The sequence below is a fragment of the Staurois parvus genome, unplaced genomic scaffold (genome assembly GCF_062004578.1).
Source record: "Staurois parvus isolate SC_StPar_1 unplaced genomic scaffold, SC_StPar_1.0 ptg000287l, whole genome shotgun sequence".
NCBI classification, from domain to species: Eukaryota; Metazoa; Chordata; class Amphibia; order Anura; family Ranidae; genus Staurois; species Staurois parvus.
In genome coordinates this window covers 18,018,181-18,035,541 of record NW_028318083.1, presented here as the reverse complement: position 1 = coordinate 18,035,541, position 17,361 = coordinate 18,018,181, and the positions used below count along the sequence as shown (strand labels likewise).

The following is a 17,361-nucleotide window of genomic DNA, read 5'->3' as shown; positions in this document are numbered from 1 at the left end:
CTACAGTTTACCTTTTTTGGAACCACCTTTGCTCTTCTTGTTTGTAGTACTGCTGTCTGCCTTCTTTACATTTGCAGATTTTGTGGCTCTCTTACTCTTGGGTGTAGATTTTGGTTTGGCCTTTTCTTTTTTAGCAGCTTTCTTTGGTGGCTAGAGAATTTAATTGGATCAGTTATACAATCATGAAATACTCAGATTTCGTTTCTCTTTTAATTATATTTTTTAACTATACCTCCTCATCTTCTCCCTCTTCCTCTTCACTCTCTTTTTCCTCCTCTGAAGACTCTTTATCCTTTTTCTCATCCTCACTGCTGGACTCATCAGTCAAAATAACATTGGATTTACTGCTTTTAGACTTTCGTGCTGAGGCTGAACTGCTGCGTTCTTTTTTACTGCTCCTTTGAGTCTTTGACTTCGGCAAGGACTAGGGGAAAAACAAAAAATATAATTTTTCAGAATATAATGGAAAATACATACATTCAAACTAGTAGAGTATTCACACTTCTAAATTTTAACATAACAAAATTTTTTGTAAAGAGCCTGCAGAGCATTGCACCCTTGATCATCAGATCACAGGTGCAATATCAGGCTCCTGCATATTCTTGCACGGGCAGGCAACTACCTGAGAGGACGATCAATAAGCAAACAGAGCACTCACCAGCAGTCTCAGTTGAGTGAGAACTCAGTCAGCCATGTTGGCTGGCAGTACTTTCAGCTATTCAAAGGAAACAGCGAATGAATGATGTGGCCATGTGACAGCAGGTATGGGAAGAAGATCCACAGATGCTGGAACATCTTACATGTTGCACCCTAAAAACAGGTGGAAGACGCAACATGTTCCAAAAGGTAAATAACACAAAAAACAGCGCAAAAAATAAATAAAAATAATCACAAATAAATGTCCGTGCAAAAAAATATATATATAATATTTCAAACATAAGTCCTTATTTTCCCAAAAGGATTTTCAAGACAATGTTCCAAAATGTGCTTCCACCTAATCACCACGTGAAAAATAATATTGACCGCACTTAAACAAGGCCTGTTATTTTATTGAAACATGTGAGTGTCCTTATTCTATGGATTTATATGGTATTGAGTGGCAGTATTACACTATGTAGCCTTTCTTTCCTTGCACACTATTGAGGATTCCATGGAGAAGTAGAGTGGAGTCGATTGCTGTATCTAAGCAGGGTGAAGGCGATTTGAGTTCCTCCTGGAGGGGCTATAGGATCCCTTATATCCTATGAGGCTTATTACTCACCTCCATCTGGTGAGTGCGGTCAATATTTTTCACGTGGTGATTAGGTGGAAGCACATTTTGGAACATTGTCTTGAAAATCCTTTTGGGAAAATAAGGACTTCGGTTAGAAATATATATATATATATATATATATATATATATATATATATATATATATTTTTTTTTTTTTTTTTTTTGCACGGACATTTATTTGTGATTATTTTTATTTAATTTTTGTGCTGTTTTTTGTGTTATTTATTATTGGTGGTTTTCACTGGTGCACAGCTGCATAATTGTATACTTTCTTTGATTGGCGCTGGGATTTTTTTTAGTTTGTATGTTCCAAAAAGGTGAACTTATCCTCTAATCTGACTCTGAAACTTCATTCACTACAATCTTCACTTGCCAACTAGCTTTACCATACAGTATTGGCAAAAAGGGGAAGCCACAAAACGGATGATTCTCCATCCCCTGGGAATGGATCTCAGACCCATTTAGGGCTCCCAGAGCCGCCAGACTGATAAGAGCTCTTCTTTGAATAGGGCTATTATTAAAACAACATTAATGCAAAGTGGATGCATCAGCACTTGATATAATGTGCAAGCACATGCACATCATGGCACACTCCTCTGGGTCTGCTCTCCTTAAGTGATGCAAGGTCCGAGCTTCCTGCCACCTTTAACTCTTCTAGGCAACAAGTCTTCTTGCTTTAGGCCATCGCATGCAACTCATAACTTCTGCAGATGTGTGGCACGGTTTCAGTATTGCAGGGCTCAGCAAATCCCAGGTCACTATGGCGACAGGATGCAAATTCTAGACGCCTGGGCTTTTGTCAGCCCATTCACCGCCAGGGTTGCTGGATGCAGGGCTCAGAGTGTCTCACCTAGGCCAGAGCCAGCACTGACAGCTTCTGCTTGTATATACAATTAACCCTTCATAGCTACCTGGGACTGTATGGCTAATCCTGCCTCCTGACATAGGAAGAAAGTGTAATTTCTGAACTGTGACTGGTGCTGGAATCTAAGAGATGTCAGTGATGTAACTAGTGGATGCCAGTTATGCGACTACACTTAAGACTGATAGATATTACTGTGTCCATTTAACTACACATCTGCAATTGAAGTGAACAGCGTAGTGTGCTGAAAGAGGCCAATGATTTTGCCCCGCCTCCTTATAATCTAATCCAGTCTCTGCAGTGCCTGCCCCATAATCCCCATCCATACTCCACCCCCTGATGTGTACACACACATGCTTGCTGTATGTATGTATGTATGTCTGTCACGGTAAGCAGGACAGGTGGAAGGTACACGCACACTAGACTGGAAAATTGGTGAGCGAGTCTAACCACCACCTCTCCCCTTGACATCCTACAAGGATTTTTTTTTTTTTTTTTTTATATAGAGGCAACTGACAGGCAGTCAGGAGGCGATATGTTGCCTCCTCAACACCTGTTTTAACCCCCTAAATGCTGCAGTGTGGACCCCTTTATTTGAATGGGCTGCATTCAGATAGCAGTGGGTTGTAATTGAGTAGGTGCATAATTTACGGCTTGTATGGGCCCCAGTGCATTACTTTTCCAGTTAAGATTGGTCCCCCTAACAATATCCTTTTGGAGGAAACATACGTCGGGGGAGGAGTCTATGCTGACATCATCCTTGCTAACTGGAGCTGGCACCAGCGGCCTTGGTTACATGGGGTTTATATCTTTATGATTTTGTAAGTAGAATCGTTGCGATTTTAATAAAAAAATCTTTGGTGGTACTCCACTATGGAGAATTTCTTTTGTATGCGAATATTTCTGTGGCAAAGAAAAAAGGAAAAGAGAACGAAGCATCGGAACATCTACATGGTTGTAATCACAGAATGGGGATACATACAGCTTCATGCCATACAGACTACCTATAATTTGGGGTCTAAGAATCTGGTAAGAGGCTGCTTTTGCTGGTGGTGGACACTTCACAGGATTCTGTTGATGTACACTTTCTTCACAAGAGAATTTAAATATGGACTTTGGTTTATGTGTCATTTAGAAGTAATCACGTTCACTTGTTTAATATCTGTTTATTCATTTACACACAGATATCACTCCATGTCAGGAAAAAAAAAAAAAAAAAAAACACAGAAAAAAAAAAAACAGTACCTAGGGAGTAGCGATTTAACCACATTGCTGGAAGGTTTTAGTTAGGAGCGAACAATTGTCCCTGGAAGAGGTGCCTCCATTATATTTTCCCTGCTCAAGGGACAACTAAAATTTAGCATTTCTTTCACTCTCAGACAATGGTCACCTGTACAACGAGGGGTGAATCTTCCCAACGGGGAATCAAAGCAATAAAAACTTGAGACTCTAAACCTTCTCCCATCTAAGAAAAAAAAAAATGTAACTTCTATTTACCCGTTTAGACTGCTAAGTCTACCATGGAAAGAATTTTGTATCGGTGTTCTTGCCAAAAATTTAGAACTGTCCTGTGGGGATGAGAAGGTGGGTATTCAATAGTTTACTAGGGCAGGGCTGACATAAACCCACACAAGCAGCATGAAGTGTCTGTTCACAACAGGACATTAGGAACCAAATGCATTTCTGGCAGATAACCCATTTTTTCTGTACTTTTAAAGTGTTTTTAAATAGCTAAAAGCATGCGGAAATGTCCATTTATAGCACAAATGCACTGCAGCTGCCCGCCTTCCTTTTACCTTTCCATATGCTTAATCCCTGGTTCACAACCAGTGCTCGGCAGTTTGAGGGCAGTACAATTAAAAACTTTAGGTGTGCTCCCATTGATTTCTATTAGACTGTACATTTTCTGAAAGCAAATCAAAAAGATGCAGCATGCAGGACTGATGAGCTTTCATGGGAAAAAAAAAAAAAAAAAAAAAGTTTAATAGATGTCAATGTGACCTAAAACCTAGTGTAAAATGCAGCGCAATCAGTGTGAACCTGGCCTTAAAACTGAGAACTTTAACCATTTGCCTACCGGGCCAATTCTGACACTTCAGACATGTAAAAATCTACTTTTTGCTGGAACGTTACTTAGAAGCCCCCCTTCCTTTTTGTATTAACTTTATTGCTATAACAAGGGATAGCATGGGCTGTGACAGGTCCTCTGTATCGAGAGACCCAAAGTCTATTAGAACCCAAAATCTCACCTCTGGCCTACAATCAGACACAGATCTGTCTGATCAGCCCCTTCCACCGCCCGCAGAAGTGACAGTTTAGCCACTCAAATAACTCCTGCCTTAAAGGGAATCGCTGGCTGCCGGCATCTTCTCGTGATACCACTATAACCCAAGGATATCCATGGATGTCCTACATTAGGCAAGTGGTTAAAGGAAATCAGTGAGGCAACCATACCACATTTGACCTAAACGTTATTTTACATTTATATGAACGCATCTTTATTACCTTTCCTGTAGACTTAGGTTTCAAAAGGAAAGTCAGAATCCTAGAAATCAATTCAACGTTTGCACCAGACTTTTCAAGATCAAGAATTCCGCAAATGTTTTTCAAATCACTCTTTTTAAACCTGGAAATAGAAAGCATGATTATGAAACTCAGCGAAAAAGGTGAGAAAAATACTCAAAACAGACCAGATGGAAAAAACAAAAAAAAAGAAACAACAACCAAAATCCAAAAAACAGGTATTTATGGAGTTGCACACGTGCAGATCTAAGTATTCACCATGACTTGATCTAGCTCCCTTTCACCCATGGTCAACAAGCCAAGCAGTTTCAAAGCCAGGGCTGCTTTCTTATTCTCCATGTTTTGTCAGGACACTCTGGAGGCTACAGGTCTGTCAAGTCAAAGTTCAAATGGCACAGCAAGCTGACAAGAACAAAAGCCTTATCCAGTTTGTCACAAAACATGGCACCTTCCAGCCCGGCATGCAGCGAGACCAGCAACAGTACCCGATTTTACAGTTAAATTGAGACTATGGATGATTTAATCTTCAAGTCATTGAGGTCTGGTGGAATGCATGTGTGTTTTAGGATTCACTTTTTGTGTGGGTGTTCATTCTCAACAGTACACCTCTTTCCCGCCTTCCCACTACAGTACCCAGGGCCTGATAGGGGTACTTTAAGTGGTCACCAGTTTCCAGACTACACTTTTGGAGGAAAATATGTTAAGTCTATTATAACTGGGGCTAAATATGTTCTTATATGCAACATTTTGATGCCCTTATACCTGTACTCCTATTTTGTACTGCCCATGTCAAGATGTATATTATGATGCTGAAGTCTACCTAAGCTTTTGTACTTGTAAATGAGAAAGCCTTCCAAATAAAATATATTGAAACCAAAAAGCAGTACTTACTTTTTAAGCAAATCTTCCTTCTTTTTGTACTGTTCACTTCCAGCATCAAATGCAAATCCATTAAACTGACCGATATTTCTTTTTACTTGAAAAACCTAAATCATAAAGGTAGTAATACAAATGTTATTTGAGGAGTTATTCATCTGAACTACATTCACAATTTTCATGCATTGTGGTGCATATTTCAACATAGGCTACAATTCCATCCTAAGGAAGATGTACATACTGGTAACATCACTGTAGGTATAGGCAGGATTCTTTTCTAACTACCGTCATAACTTTGCTTACTACTACATACAATGTCACTCTGGGCACAACGCTCAAAAGGACAACGTATTAAATGAGAAAAAAAAAAAAAAAAAGGGAAGAGCAACTTTAAAGCAACAAAAATGTAATTTTTGTACTTATTGTAAAATCCATTTCTTGGGAGCCCATTGAAGAACACAGGAATTCAGATCCAGTTGGGTTTATCGTGCTGCCTACAGAAGGACTGAACACTGACAAAAAAAAGCAAGCCCCCAGTATAACTAATCTACCCAGCATACCTCAGTTTTTTGGTAAATGCAGTACTACTGGTATAATGGAAGACACAGAACAGCGAGACCAATGTCTCTCCATGACTAGATAGATTTGTATGGCAAGCACAAAAAAAAAAAAAAACCTATTTTCGTTTTGGATACTTGGACAAAAAAAAAAAAAAAGCATGGGGAAATGCCAATAAAAAAAAAAAAAAAAAAAAAAAAAAAAAAAAAAAAAAAAAAAGAAGGACAATAACTACCCAGCAGAACTTCATTTAGAGAGGTACACCAGAGAACGTACAGTAAGTGTACAGCACAACAGTCCACAAGGGTATAAAGTGATCACTAAGCCCACAAATGGGTCTGTCTCACAAATTCAAATCAGACAAAAAAAAGGGAATGAATGCCTGGAAGGGCCCACAATAAGCAGGAAAGCATGAGAATTAGGCCTCAACCCTATACTGGTGAAATGGGAACTACCAAGGGACACAGGGTTAATACACACACGGTTGGAGTCTCCTAGGTGTGACACCGGAGCCTGCTGCACAGCATGCCTCTTCCCACAGCCTAGCTACTGAGAAGCTCCTGACAAACAACCCCTAGTTCCAGTAAAGCACCCAAATGCCCAGTGAACACTGTATAGGAATCTTAGCCAAAGCACTAAGAGCATGCCTGACAAAAAGCAGGATAAAAGATTGGACTTGGAAGACAATTCACAGAAGGCTGATGATCAGTGAAAGCGGACCAGTACTCTAGTGAAGAGGGTTCATGTAATCCATTAAACACACTGTCCCAAAAGACTTCTGCAGTTGGAGGCAGGGGTGATGCATCTACTGACAATCAAGGAAGGCACAAGTGATGTGTACATTCCTTGTGACAACCAAGTGTGTGCTTTGTTATTTATTCTCTGGGTACAGTTTCAAAAAAATAAATAAAATATATATTTTACCAAGAAATGTAGCAGTACGCATTTTGGTTAAAACTTAAGCACAAAAAAATAAAAATCCCAGTAAGGATTAAAATACCATCAAAAGAAAGCTCCATTTGAAGAAAAAAAAAAAAAGATAAAAATTTCATTTGGGTACAATGTTGCATGACTGAGTAATCGTCAAAGTGTGAGAGCTGAAAGTGGAAAAATTGGCCTGGGCAGAAAGGGGGTGAGGGTGGCCAGTATTGAGGTTGTTAAAAGAAGGGTTTGAACATTGTCCAGTACAGAGGTCAGACAACTTTGCCCATCATAGGTAGACTCCCCAACTCCTTCCCAGAAGCAAAACCTGGTGGGTGTCCAAGAATCTGAAGTAGGCACCCCCCTGCCATGGCAAGAACTTTTTGCTCAAAAGGTATCATACAATAGTTCTTGGAAGAGATAGGTTACAGTAAGACACTACCTCAGTAGCCTGTAGGTGGCTGAAAGATTATGACAGGGACTAAGTAACCGACTTCGACATAACCACAGGAATCCTTAAAACCCAAAGCCACAACCACAATGAGGGGCGTTGGAGAGCCAGGAAATCATTGGAAAGGGAATAGGCCATCCTGCAGCGGTTCCAACACCTACGATTCCCTCGATGAAAGGAGAAGGAATGAACACCCTGCTGCATGACAAAAGGAGCTAAAAGAAAAAAAAAAAAAAAAAAAAAAAGTACACAGGTTATGAGTAATTTTATGGATAGCTTAAGGTTGATCACCTCACCCACTGGTGACAATGACCACCAATTTTGAAACCCGATGAGTCACAAATCTGGCCAGATCTTACAGGAGATATGCCCTTTGGGAAGGTGCCCACCACTCGAATCTATAAAGCTGACTGACAGGAGTTCAACTGAACATTCCACGATTGGTATGCCAGGACTGGAAACAAGAGCCAATGCTCTGAAAAAAACAAAAACCAGCAATTCCAAGTGAATATATGTACACACTCACATGAAGTGACATCATCCCACTGAACAAGTGAAGCAGTGCTTGCGCTGCAGATGAGCAGTAGCGGCGGAGCGGATGTTATGACTACACGCTTTGTCCCTGGTGCAAGGGTGTGCACATTTTAATGCGAGTGAGCATTTATGTGGATTTAGTGAGGCATTTTTCTTTTGTTTTTTTTTGTTTTTTTAAAGTGAGGATTTTACACCATGCAAGATTTTTTGTTGTTGTTATCTGAGCCTGAGAGAGGAATACCTTTGGAGGAGATTGATCTACTGGTCCAGGAACCCCCCTCTTGCCCCAAATGGAAAAGTGCTGTATGACCCAAATTGTGTTGTGTCAAAGGTGGTGGCACTCAAACAAAAACATACATAGAAATGCAGAAAAAGGTCTGCCTTTTTTTTTGTTACACTTGGATGTCTTGTCTGCACATAAGAATTGAAAATTTATTTGGAGCACAGAACACCTTTTGATGTGATGGACATTTTGTGATTCAGTGTATGTATTCAAGTTTATATTTCTTTATGGTTTACAGTCTCCAGATTACAAACAAGATATGTTCTGTAGGTTTCTTTAGCTGAATTTGTATGCAAGTTGGAACGGGTACATTTAAGTAACTGCAACCAAAAAAAATATTTTGAAAGTTTTGGACAGCATAGGGAAGGGTTACAATGATTTGGGATTGCCGATAGGTCTGCCGGACAGTAGGTGGCAGTTTGCAGAACCAGTGTGACGTCATACTGCCTCAATTATTAAGTATGCAATCCGTTCTAGATCCAGGAAGATGTTTTGCTGTTCCAGGGCTCTCCGATGAGCCCAGAACAGTGGTGAGAGGGAACACACACATTTCCACTCCAATTTTAGAATTAATGACACTGCTACTATAGCAGCCACAAGCTTATTTTACCTTGGAATGACTCCCGGACACATTCTACCCATGACAAAAAGGTTAAAGCAGAGCACCACAGAAAAGAAGTTCCTCTTAGGTACTGGTCCCCCTGCTCCCCGTGAAATTGGAACCTTTGGTACCCAATTTTGACAGGCACCCCTTCCAACTTCAGCCTAGGTGATTGAAGCGAAAGTTGTTCTCTCCCCCGTAGTCTTCTGGGACATGTGACAGGTTTCAGAAGACTACGGGACCATTCACAAAGCGCAGTGCTACCCGTGCATGAGCAGTGGGCACCTGGCAGTGAAGCCACAAGCTGTCACAGTTGGGTGCCCTCACTTAAGATGCTGGCATTGGGGAGAGAAGACAGCTGGTGAAACCAGCTGCAGTGAGTACACCGCTGGATTGTGGGATAGGCGAGTGGCTGTTTTTTTTTTTTTTTTTTAAAACAGAAATATAAAGGGTGCCAAGGCTAAACTATGAAAAGTCTCGTTGCGTTGCTTTGCTTTCTCCAGCTTTACCATTTTGAGCCACAATATACATACATCCCTTGCACAAAGCTGCAGAAAAAGCCATAACAAGTAAGTAGTAATACAGAAATGTAGCTTTTACCTGTAAAACAGACTGTTTTTGCATGACATACTTACTGTGCCCGGGCGATTAAAAAGCAGACGATGCAAAAGTCGTAACTCTTCACATTTCTTTTTCTTTAAGAAGTAGGAGATGCGTTCTATATCATACAATTTTTGACCCTTTCCTGGAAGAGAATGCATGTATAGCATATTGATGTAGAAGCTCATAATGATTTTTTAACTTGAGTTTAGTTGAACTAAAATAAGTAATCATTGTATTACAGACTATCTTAGGTATGCTGAGGTTTTAAAGACATTTAAAAAGGGTATAAAAATGCCACTACCCAAGAAGATATTAAAACAGCTGCACACGGAACACAAGCTTGTACTGAAAGTCAAATTTTAAAAAATTCACATCAAATATCCCAGTCTAACTGGAAGACAGAGGGCCAGGATGCAAACATTTTGCAGAACTGCAGCAAGTATGCAATTTACCAATTATGATGGCTTCCGCATGCAACAGTTTCCGTAGACGGCAATCAACTACTGCAATGCTACACGTTTTACATGGGGGCAAGGTCGCTGTATGTTACAAGGTGGGTTTAGTTTTCAGTGTAAATTACTTTAGAGTACCTTCAGTTAAGACTGGCTCCTTCCTTACAACGGTCATTTCCAAGCTCAATCGCTCCACCTTTTTCTTTTCTCTTTTACCCTCAACAATAAGACTCTTTTCTGGACAAAAAAAAAAACAAAAAAACAAAAAAACACATTTACTAGGACATAATGCTTTTTACAATTTTTATAGTGCAGTGGGAATCACCAGATACCCCATTTACTGTAAAATATCTATGGGTGCATGACACATTTAGATTAGATACACAGTACATGCCATTAGGGTCGATTTTTTTTCCCTTTTTTGCAAGTTAGCTTTGATGCTTTAGAAGAGGATTGTCACAAAACATGGTAAACTGTACTTTATAAATATACCCTTTTTATCATCTTCCTCTTCATCATCTTCCTCCTCCTCTTCATTTTCTCCTCCTTCACTCCCATTAGCAGCGTCTTCAATAACGTTTTCTTCTGTAACCTGTTCAACAGCCTCGGTTTCCTCTTTTGTCAGGCTATCCGATACATCAGAAGACATTTTTTTCCCCCCTGCAAATAGCACAGAGAGTACTGTTCTTGTAACTGGGTAAATTTCACATTACTACAAATAAAACAGCACACATGGGAACAAAACCTAGCCAATTTAAAAGCCATTTACATCCGCCTGTCCATAGGGATGAGTGGACCTTCCAATCAGATGCACCTGAAAGAGGCAGCAGTGACCACCCCCAGTGGTCAGTGTACAGAGGGGAAGTCATACACATATCAGACCAGCATCTGGAATATTGCAAGTACACAAAAAAGTAATTCCTGGAATGATACAGGATTTAGATAGCACCAACAGTTTGTGCAGTGCTTTACAATATAGAAGGAGACAGTACAGTTACAATACAAGAGGGTTAGAAAAGTCCTGCTCATAAGAGCTTGCAACTGGGTGGGGCAAGTGGTACAAAAAGGAAACAACTGTGAGGGATGGGCTGATGGAAAAATTAAACGTTTAGTTGTTAGATTGAGGAGAGATAGGCTTCCGTGAAGAGATGAGTTTTCAGGGATCATCTAAAGGTGGACAGAGTAGTAGGAGACAGCTGGATAGATTGAGAGGATGGGAGAAGCTCTGGAGACACAGAATTAGATAGCATGAAGTCTTGGAAAGAGCAATGCGGACACTTTGCATGAAGTTTTGAGACAAGATTGGTGATTAAGCTCGAGTCAGAGTTGGTAATGGCTTTGCATTTAAAGCGGAGTTCCACAGACCCTGTCAAAGAATAAAAGTCAGCAGCTACAAAAACTGTAGCTGCTGACTTTTAAAAAACAGCCACTTACCTGTCCCTCGGTTCCGTGGTGTGCCCCCCGCAGCCCGTTTCACCGGCTGTCCTGGATTCCAGGAGGCCGGCATCTTCAGCGTGGGCACCCGGCTGTGATAGCTTGCAGCATGCGCGAGTAGCGCTGCATGAATGGTCCTGTAGTCTTATGGGACCTGTCCAGATCCCAAAAGACTACAGGGAGGGAGGACACCTTCCGCTTCCGCTTGCCTAGGCGATCAGACTGGAAGTGGGAACCTGTCAAATTCGGGTACCCGCTCCTCCCCACCCCCAAAAGGTGCCAATCCTTAATGGGGAGCAGTCCTCAAAGCAGAACTTCCCCTTTTGGGTGGAGCTCCACTTTAAGACTAATTTGTTGGGTAATTAGAAGCCAATGGAGGGATTGGCAGAGAGTTCAGCTTTCAACAAAATAGGTTATTCGTTTAGGCCTCATCCACAGAGCCATAAAAATGTTACTGATGTTATTACAAACGTGTTTCCTAAGAGAAAGGTTCCTGCATAACGATCAGTAAAATACTTGTGTACTATGCTGCATCTGAGCACAACTAAAGACACTATTTTATGCATTTGTATTATTCAAAGCAACTCCCCCATCCATCCAAGTCTCCATGCTTTATTTTGCTGAGAAATCACTTTGAAAAACACCCTCCTAGGATTTTTTGGTTGTGGCCATCTTGAGAAAGGGCACCTGATTTGTGTATTATTTACTTACTGGAATCCATCTACCCTTAGCTCAGACATGCAAGCAGAAGGGTGTGCTTAGCTGAGAAAACCCCTCCTCTTCAAAAGACTCTTAGGGTGAATGACATTTGCCTAGACCAGAAACCAGGAAGCAACTGAAGAAATGTAAACTTTAAAACATATAAAATATATCTTCCCAATTACGAACGCTAGCAGCATAAGGAATAAACATATGAATGTTGATTGAAAGCCAATTCATAATGACTTGTGTTAAAATACACGTACATTTCTATCCATTTTAAACTCTGCTAACATGCGCATTTTATGGTGTTAATAGGACACATTGGAAATTGTTTTTCAGATGTCATTCCATTGATCTGCGTTTCACAGCTGTGCTAAAATGCACTGGTGTGAATGAAGTTCCACTTTAAGGGCCAGTTCACACCACAAAAAACCTCCAGATCTGTTCCGGATACATTTTCTGCATGCACATTTTTAATGTGTTCCAGTGAGTTTTAATGCCATTCCAGATGTTTTTTTCCCCTTCTCATTGTATTGGGGTCCGGTGTGTTTGACTCATTTTACTGCATTCCAGTACAGCAGGTTGTATTTTTTTTCTGAAACTAAAATGCCCTGGAATTGACTGCATTGGTGTGAACTATGCCACTGGAAACCTACTTTCCATGTGTTTTAACAAAAAAAAAAAAAAAAAAAACCCACAAAAAATACACTGGACTGCATGTGGCGTTAACTGGCCCTAAAAACGCATATGGATACATAATTTGTTTTTCGGATGGTTTATCCCCCCCCCCATTTAGACAGTTTAACTACAGGCAAAACATTTTAGTTTTGGATAGCGTGCAGAGGGATTAGAACCGGTTAGTTTTTAGGTCTGTGTCCCCATTGGGGAGATTCACCCTCTTCTATTTGTCCTGTTTACCATTATAACTGAAAGTAAAAGAAAATCCCAAATTTTGGGTTATGCCCAGAAAAGAGGGAAATCTTCCAATGGGGACACTAGTTCTGGTGACCTGCGTGCCCCCCTCCCCCCTTGCAGGAATTTCCTCACTTCCTGTTTGGCTATGGGACAGGAAGTGGAGGGAACTCTCCGCAATGGGACACAGATGGCGGAAAAAGATCTGGCTGGTTATAACCCTCCCTTGCACCATTCAAAATGAAGAAAAAAAAAAAAAAAAAAAAAAGGAAAAGAAGTTTCTCATATAGTTCTACTTTAACTTGCTACTACAAAAATCAGTATTAGGTAAAAAAAGAAAAAAAAAAAAAAAAAAGAAACACTACCATAGCATCAACAATAGACATGCATTGCAGTGCTATACATTCAAGAGAATAAGGAAGACTCCAAAGACAAAAATAAAGTTGAGAAACTGAGACAAGAGGTGAAAACATTACCTAATTTGCTTACCAGGCACTTTTACCCCCTTCGTGCCCAGACCAATTTTCAGTGCTATTGCGTGGTCATGCAACATTGTACCCATATGAAATGGTTATCTTTTTCTTCCCCACACACAGAGCTTTCTTTTGGTGGTATTTAATTGCCACTGGGTGTTTCTTTTTTTGTGCTTTAAAAAAAAACAAAAAAAAAACAAACACGTTTCTCTGTGTTTCTATTATAAAATTTTGCAAACAAGTAATTTTTCTCCTTCACTGATGTGCGTTGATGAGGCTGCACTGATAAGCAGCACTGATCATCAGTACCCTGATGATTGGTACAAATGTCCTCTGTGTCATTTGCCAATTATCGGCAGTACTTTCCTCAAGCTGTCTGCTGCCGATAACCGCCAACTGTGTTTACTCGGTGATATGCTGTGTCGTTGGACACAGCTGATGTGGTAAGCCTCACCATTTGATTAGCTGTGCCCGTAGAATAAAAAGTGATCAGAGAGTGCCGGGTGTGCACCACTGGTGGTGCACGGGAGGATGCGTTCTGTGAAGACATCATATGACGTCCTCCCAGTACTGGACAACCGAGCTGTAGTCGTCATTAGGCCATAGCGCGGTTGGCAAGCTATTAAAGGAAATGGCCCAAAGCTCTTGACTCCTGTATCTCCTGGGAATCACAGGAGTACACTTTATTCTGCACTCCTTTGGCCTTCATCCAACAGGCTAAAAACTGCTGTTGGCTGATGTCACAGAGTTAGTCCAGCCTCTGGAGAGATTCTGTCTTTAATGTCAGGATCCACCCAATTTCCTGACCGGCAACTGACTCAGCCTCTCAACATGCTCACTTTCTGTTTGGCTATGGTACAGGAAGTGAAGGGAAATCTCCGCAATGGGATGCAGATAGCAGAAAAAAAAAAAAAAAAAAAATCTGACAGGTTATAACCCTCCCTTACGCTTTCCAACATGAAATATAAAATGTTGCATATAGTTCTACTTTAACCCCTAATGCTTGTGCCTCCTGGCCCTTTAGGGGGTTTGTAACGCAGTGTTCAGGGTCATGTGACAGCTGCGTTTGGCTGTCACATGATTGGAAAGATCCTGACAGCAAGTAGCGATCGGGACCTTTCCATGAAGGAGCATGCACTCTTGGCACATTTGTTTTCTTTTGGTAGGCAAATATGTGGCCGCTCAGCCTCAAGGCTCAGCTGTTCAAAGGCCACATATTTGCATACTGTCTGCATCAACCAGTTCATTTATGTTCTTAGATGCAGATTTTTGGATTCTGTGTTACAGATCTGAAAGCAGCTCAGTGTGTGAATGACTCCCTTGAAAACAATGTAGCTGCATTCCAATCTGCAGCTAGAAACACTTGTACAGGTGAAACTCAAAAAATTAGAATATCGTGCAAAAGTTCATTTATTTCAGTAATGCAACTTAAAAAGGTGAATATATGAGATAAGACTCATTACATGCAAAGCAAGATAGTTCAAGCCGTGATTTGTCATAATTGTGATGATTATGGCTTACAGCTCATGAAAATCCCAAATCCACAATCTCAGAAAATTAGAATATTGTGAAAAGGTGCAATATTCTAGGCTCAAAGTGTCCCACTCTAATCAGCTAATTAAGCCATAACATCTGCAAAGGGTTCCTGAGCCTTTAAATGGTCTCTCCGTCTGATTCAGTAGGAATCACAATCATGGAAAAGACTGCTGACCTGACAGTTGTGCAGAAAACCATCATTGACACCCTCCATAAAGGAGGGAAAGCCTCAAAAAAAGGTAATTGCAAAAGAAGTTGGATGTTCCCAAAGTGCTGTATCAAAGCGCATTAATAGAAAGTTATGTGGAAGGGAAAAGTGTGGAAGAAAAAGGTGCACAAGCAGCAGGGATGACCGCAGCCTGGAGAGGATTGTCAGGAAAAGGCCATTCAAAAGTGCTGGGGACTTTCACAAGGAGTGGACTGAGGCTGGAGTCAGTGCATCAAGAACCACCACACAGACGGATCCTGGACATGGGCTTCAAATGTTGTATTCCTCTTGTCTAGCCGCTCCTGAACAACAAACAACGTCAGAAGCGTCTTACCTGGGCTAAAGAAAAACAGACCTGGTCTGGTGCTCAGTGGTCCAAAGTCCTCTTTTCTGATGAGAGCAACTTTTACATCTCATTTGGAAACCAAGGACCCAGAGTATGGAGGAAGAATGGAGAGGCACACACTGCAAGATGCTTGAAGTCCAGTGTAAAGTTTCCACAGTCTGTGTTGATGTGGGGAGCCATGTCATCTGCTGGTGTTGGTCCACTGTGCTTCATTAAGTCCAGGGTCAATGCAGCCGTCTACCAGGAGATCTTGGAGCACTTCATGCTTCCTTCCACAGACGAGCTAAATGGGGATGCTGACTTCTTTTTCCAGCAGGACTTGGCACCTGCCCACACTGCCAAAAGCACCAAAACCTGGTTCAATGACCGTGGGATTACTGTGCTTGATTGGCCAGCAAACTCACCTGACCTGAACCCCATAGAGAATTATATGGGGCATTGCCAAGAGAAAGATGAGAGACATGAGACCGAATAATGCAGAAGAGCTTAAGGCCGCTATTGAAGCATCCTGGTCTTCCATAACACCTCAGCAACTTTTGCACAATATTCTAATTTTTCAAGTTTCACCTATATATATGTTTCAATTTTTTTTTTTAAACCACTGATTGAATGAAGCCTTAGGGTTTTCATCTACATTCAATTTGATGCAGGCTAGTCTGTATAGTAAACATGTTTTCCCATTCACAGCACAGAAATTAATTATCAGGAGCGGTATTCCCTGTAGTAATGACAGCTCCCCAGGCATCCAGGGGCGGGAAATCCAATGCGATCTCCAGACTGCACCTGATGTCACACACACTGCATTGCCTGCCAAGTGACACACAGCCCTCTGATAACACTGGATTCCCCAGAGCAGCCAATCTGCTGAAGTCTGACCAGAGCAAGATGGAAGATTGTGATTGGACGGGAGTACAGGGTCACATAGATAAGACTGGTTCAGTGAATGAGGCTGATCTCTGGTGTAGGATTCTATGTGACTTTGTAGTCACACATGGCGCTCACAATGAAGGTGTATGATGAGGTGAAGGGGCTGCCCCGTTATGGGAGAGGATCGCCTGCTGCCTTGGAAACACCACACACACCTGTCTGTTCACAGCTATGAGTGCCGGAGAGACATAGACGTGAAGCACACAACCATTCCGTACTGGGATACAGCCGGACCACATGATACACAACGGGAGGACGCCCACCACACAGCACATAGACATGACAGCTCTGCGCCCAGGGAAGGCCCCGCTCACTCACTCACCCACCTGTATACTCGAGATGGCGCAGCGGGAAGATGCCTGGACAAGCCTGTCACACTTGGCGGGAAAAGACGAATAGAGGACCGGCTACAGGAAGCGCCCTGTCACCGATAGCACTATAAACAAGCCGCCGTCCTGGGGTAGAGCTCACCGAGCTGCTATATTATTTATTTATTTTTATTTAAAATGGCGGTGTCCGGGCAAAGCGGGAAACCGGCGACCAACCACAAGAGCAGAGGAGGAGCCGTGCCGGGGGAGGGCGGGACCGTAGCCTGCTGGAAAAGGCACAAGGGGGCGGTGACGTGACCCGCCCCATTCAGCCCGGAAGAGGAGGAGTGCTCGGTGTTTAGTTACATGGCGAAGGGGGCGGGGTCTGCCTCATAGGACTGGGCGGCCCGGACGGTGAGAGGCGTATTACATAATGGATGTCACTGGTCCTGGCCGCGGGGAGGATGAGGAGAGAGGCTGGCGCCACAGTGCTTGTTGTTAGGGCCGTCCTTTCTGTCGTGGCTTGGAGCGAAATTCCGGTCAGCGGCTGATGTATCATCTCTAACAGTGCCATGCCC

At 41.8% G+C, this 17,361-nt stretch overlaps 1 protein-coding gene across 2 annotated transcripts in view; it reads right to left on the bottom strand.

Annotated features, from left to right (window-relative positions):
- DEK (DEK proto-oncogene) overlaps window positions 1-17,067 on the bottom strand; it is a 31,716-nt gene extending 14,649 nt beyond the window's left edge. The window contains exons 1-8 of one of the 2 annotated variants that reach the window (XM_089682267.1): window positions 16,798-17,067; window positions 10,430-10,597; window positions 10,076-10,174; window positions 9,518-9,627; window positions 5,550-5,644; window positions 4,641-4,761; window positions 233-424; window positions 12-150 (exon numbers count right to left, since the gene is read on the bottom strand). In XM_089682267.1, coding sequence (XP_089538393.1) covers window positions 12-150; window positions 233-424; window positions 4,641-4,761; window positions 5,550-5,644; window positions 9,518-9,627; window positions 10,076-10,174; window positions 10,430-10,586 — 913 coding nt within the window. In that variant the 5' untranslated portion in view covers window positions 10,587-10,597; window positions 16,798-17,067. The remainder of the gene's footprint in view (window positions 1-11; window positions 151-232; window positions 425-4,640; window positions 4,762-5,549; window positions 5,645-9,517; window positions 9,628-10,075; window positions 10,175-10,429; window positions 10,598-16,797) is intronic. The other variant, XM_089682266.1, reaches the window with a different exon arrangement.
- Between the last annotated feature and the right edge of the window lie 294 nt (window positions 17,068-17,361).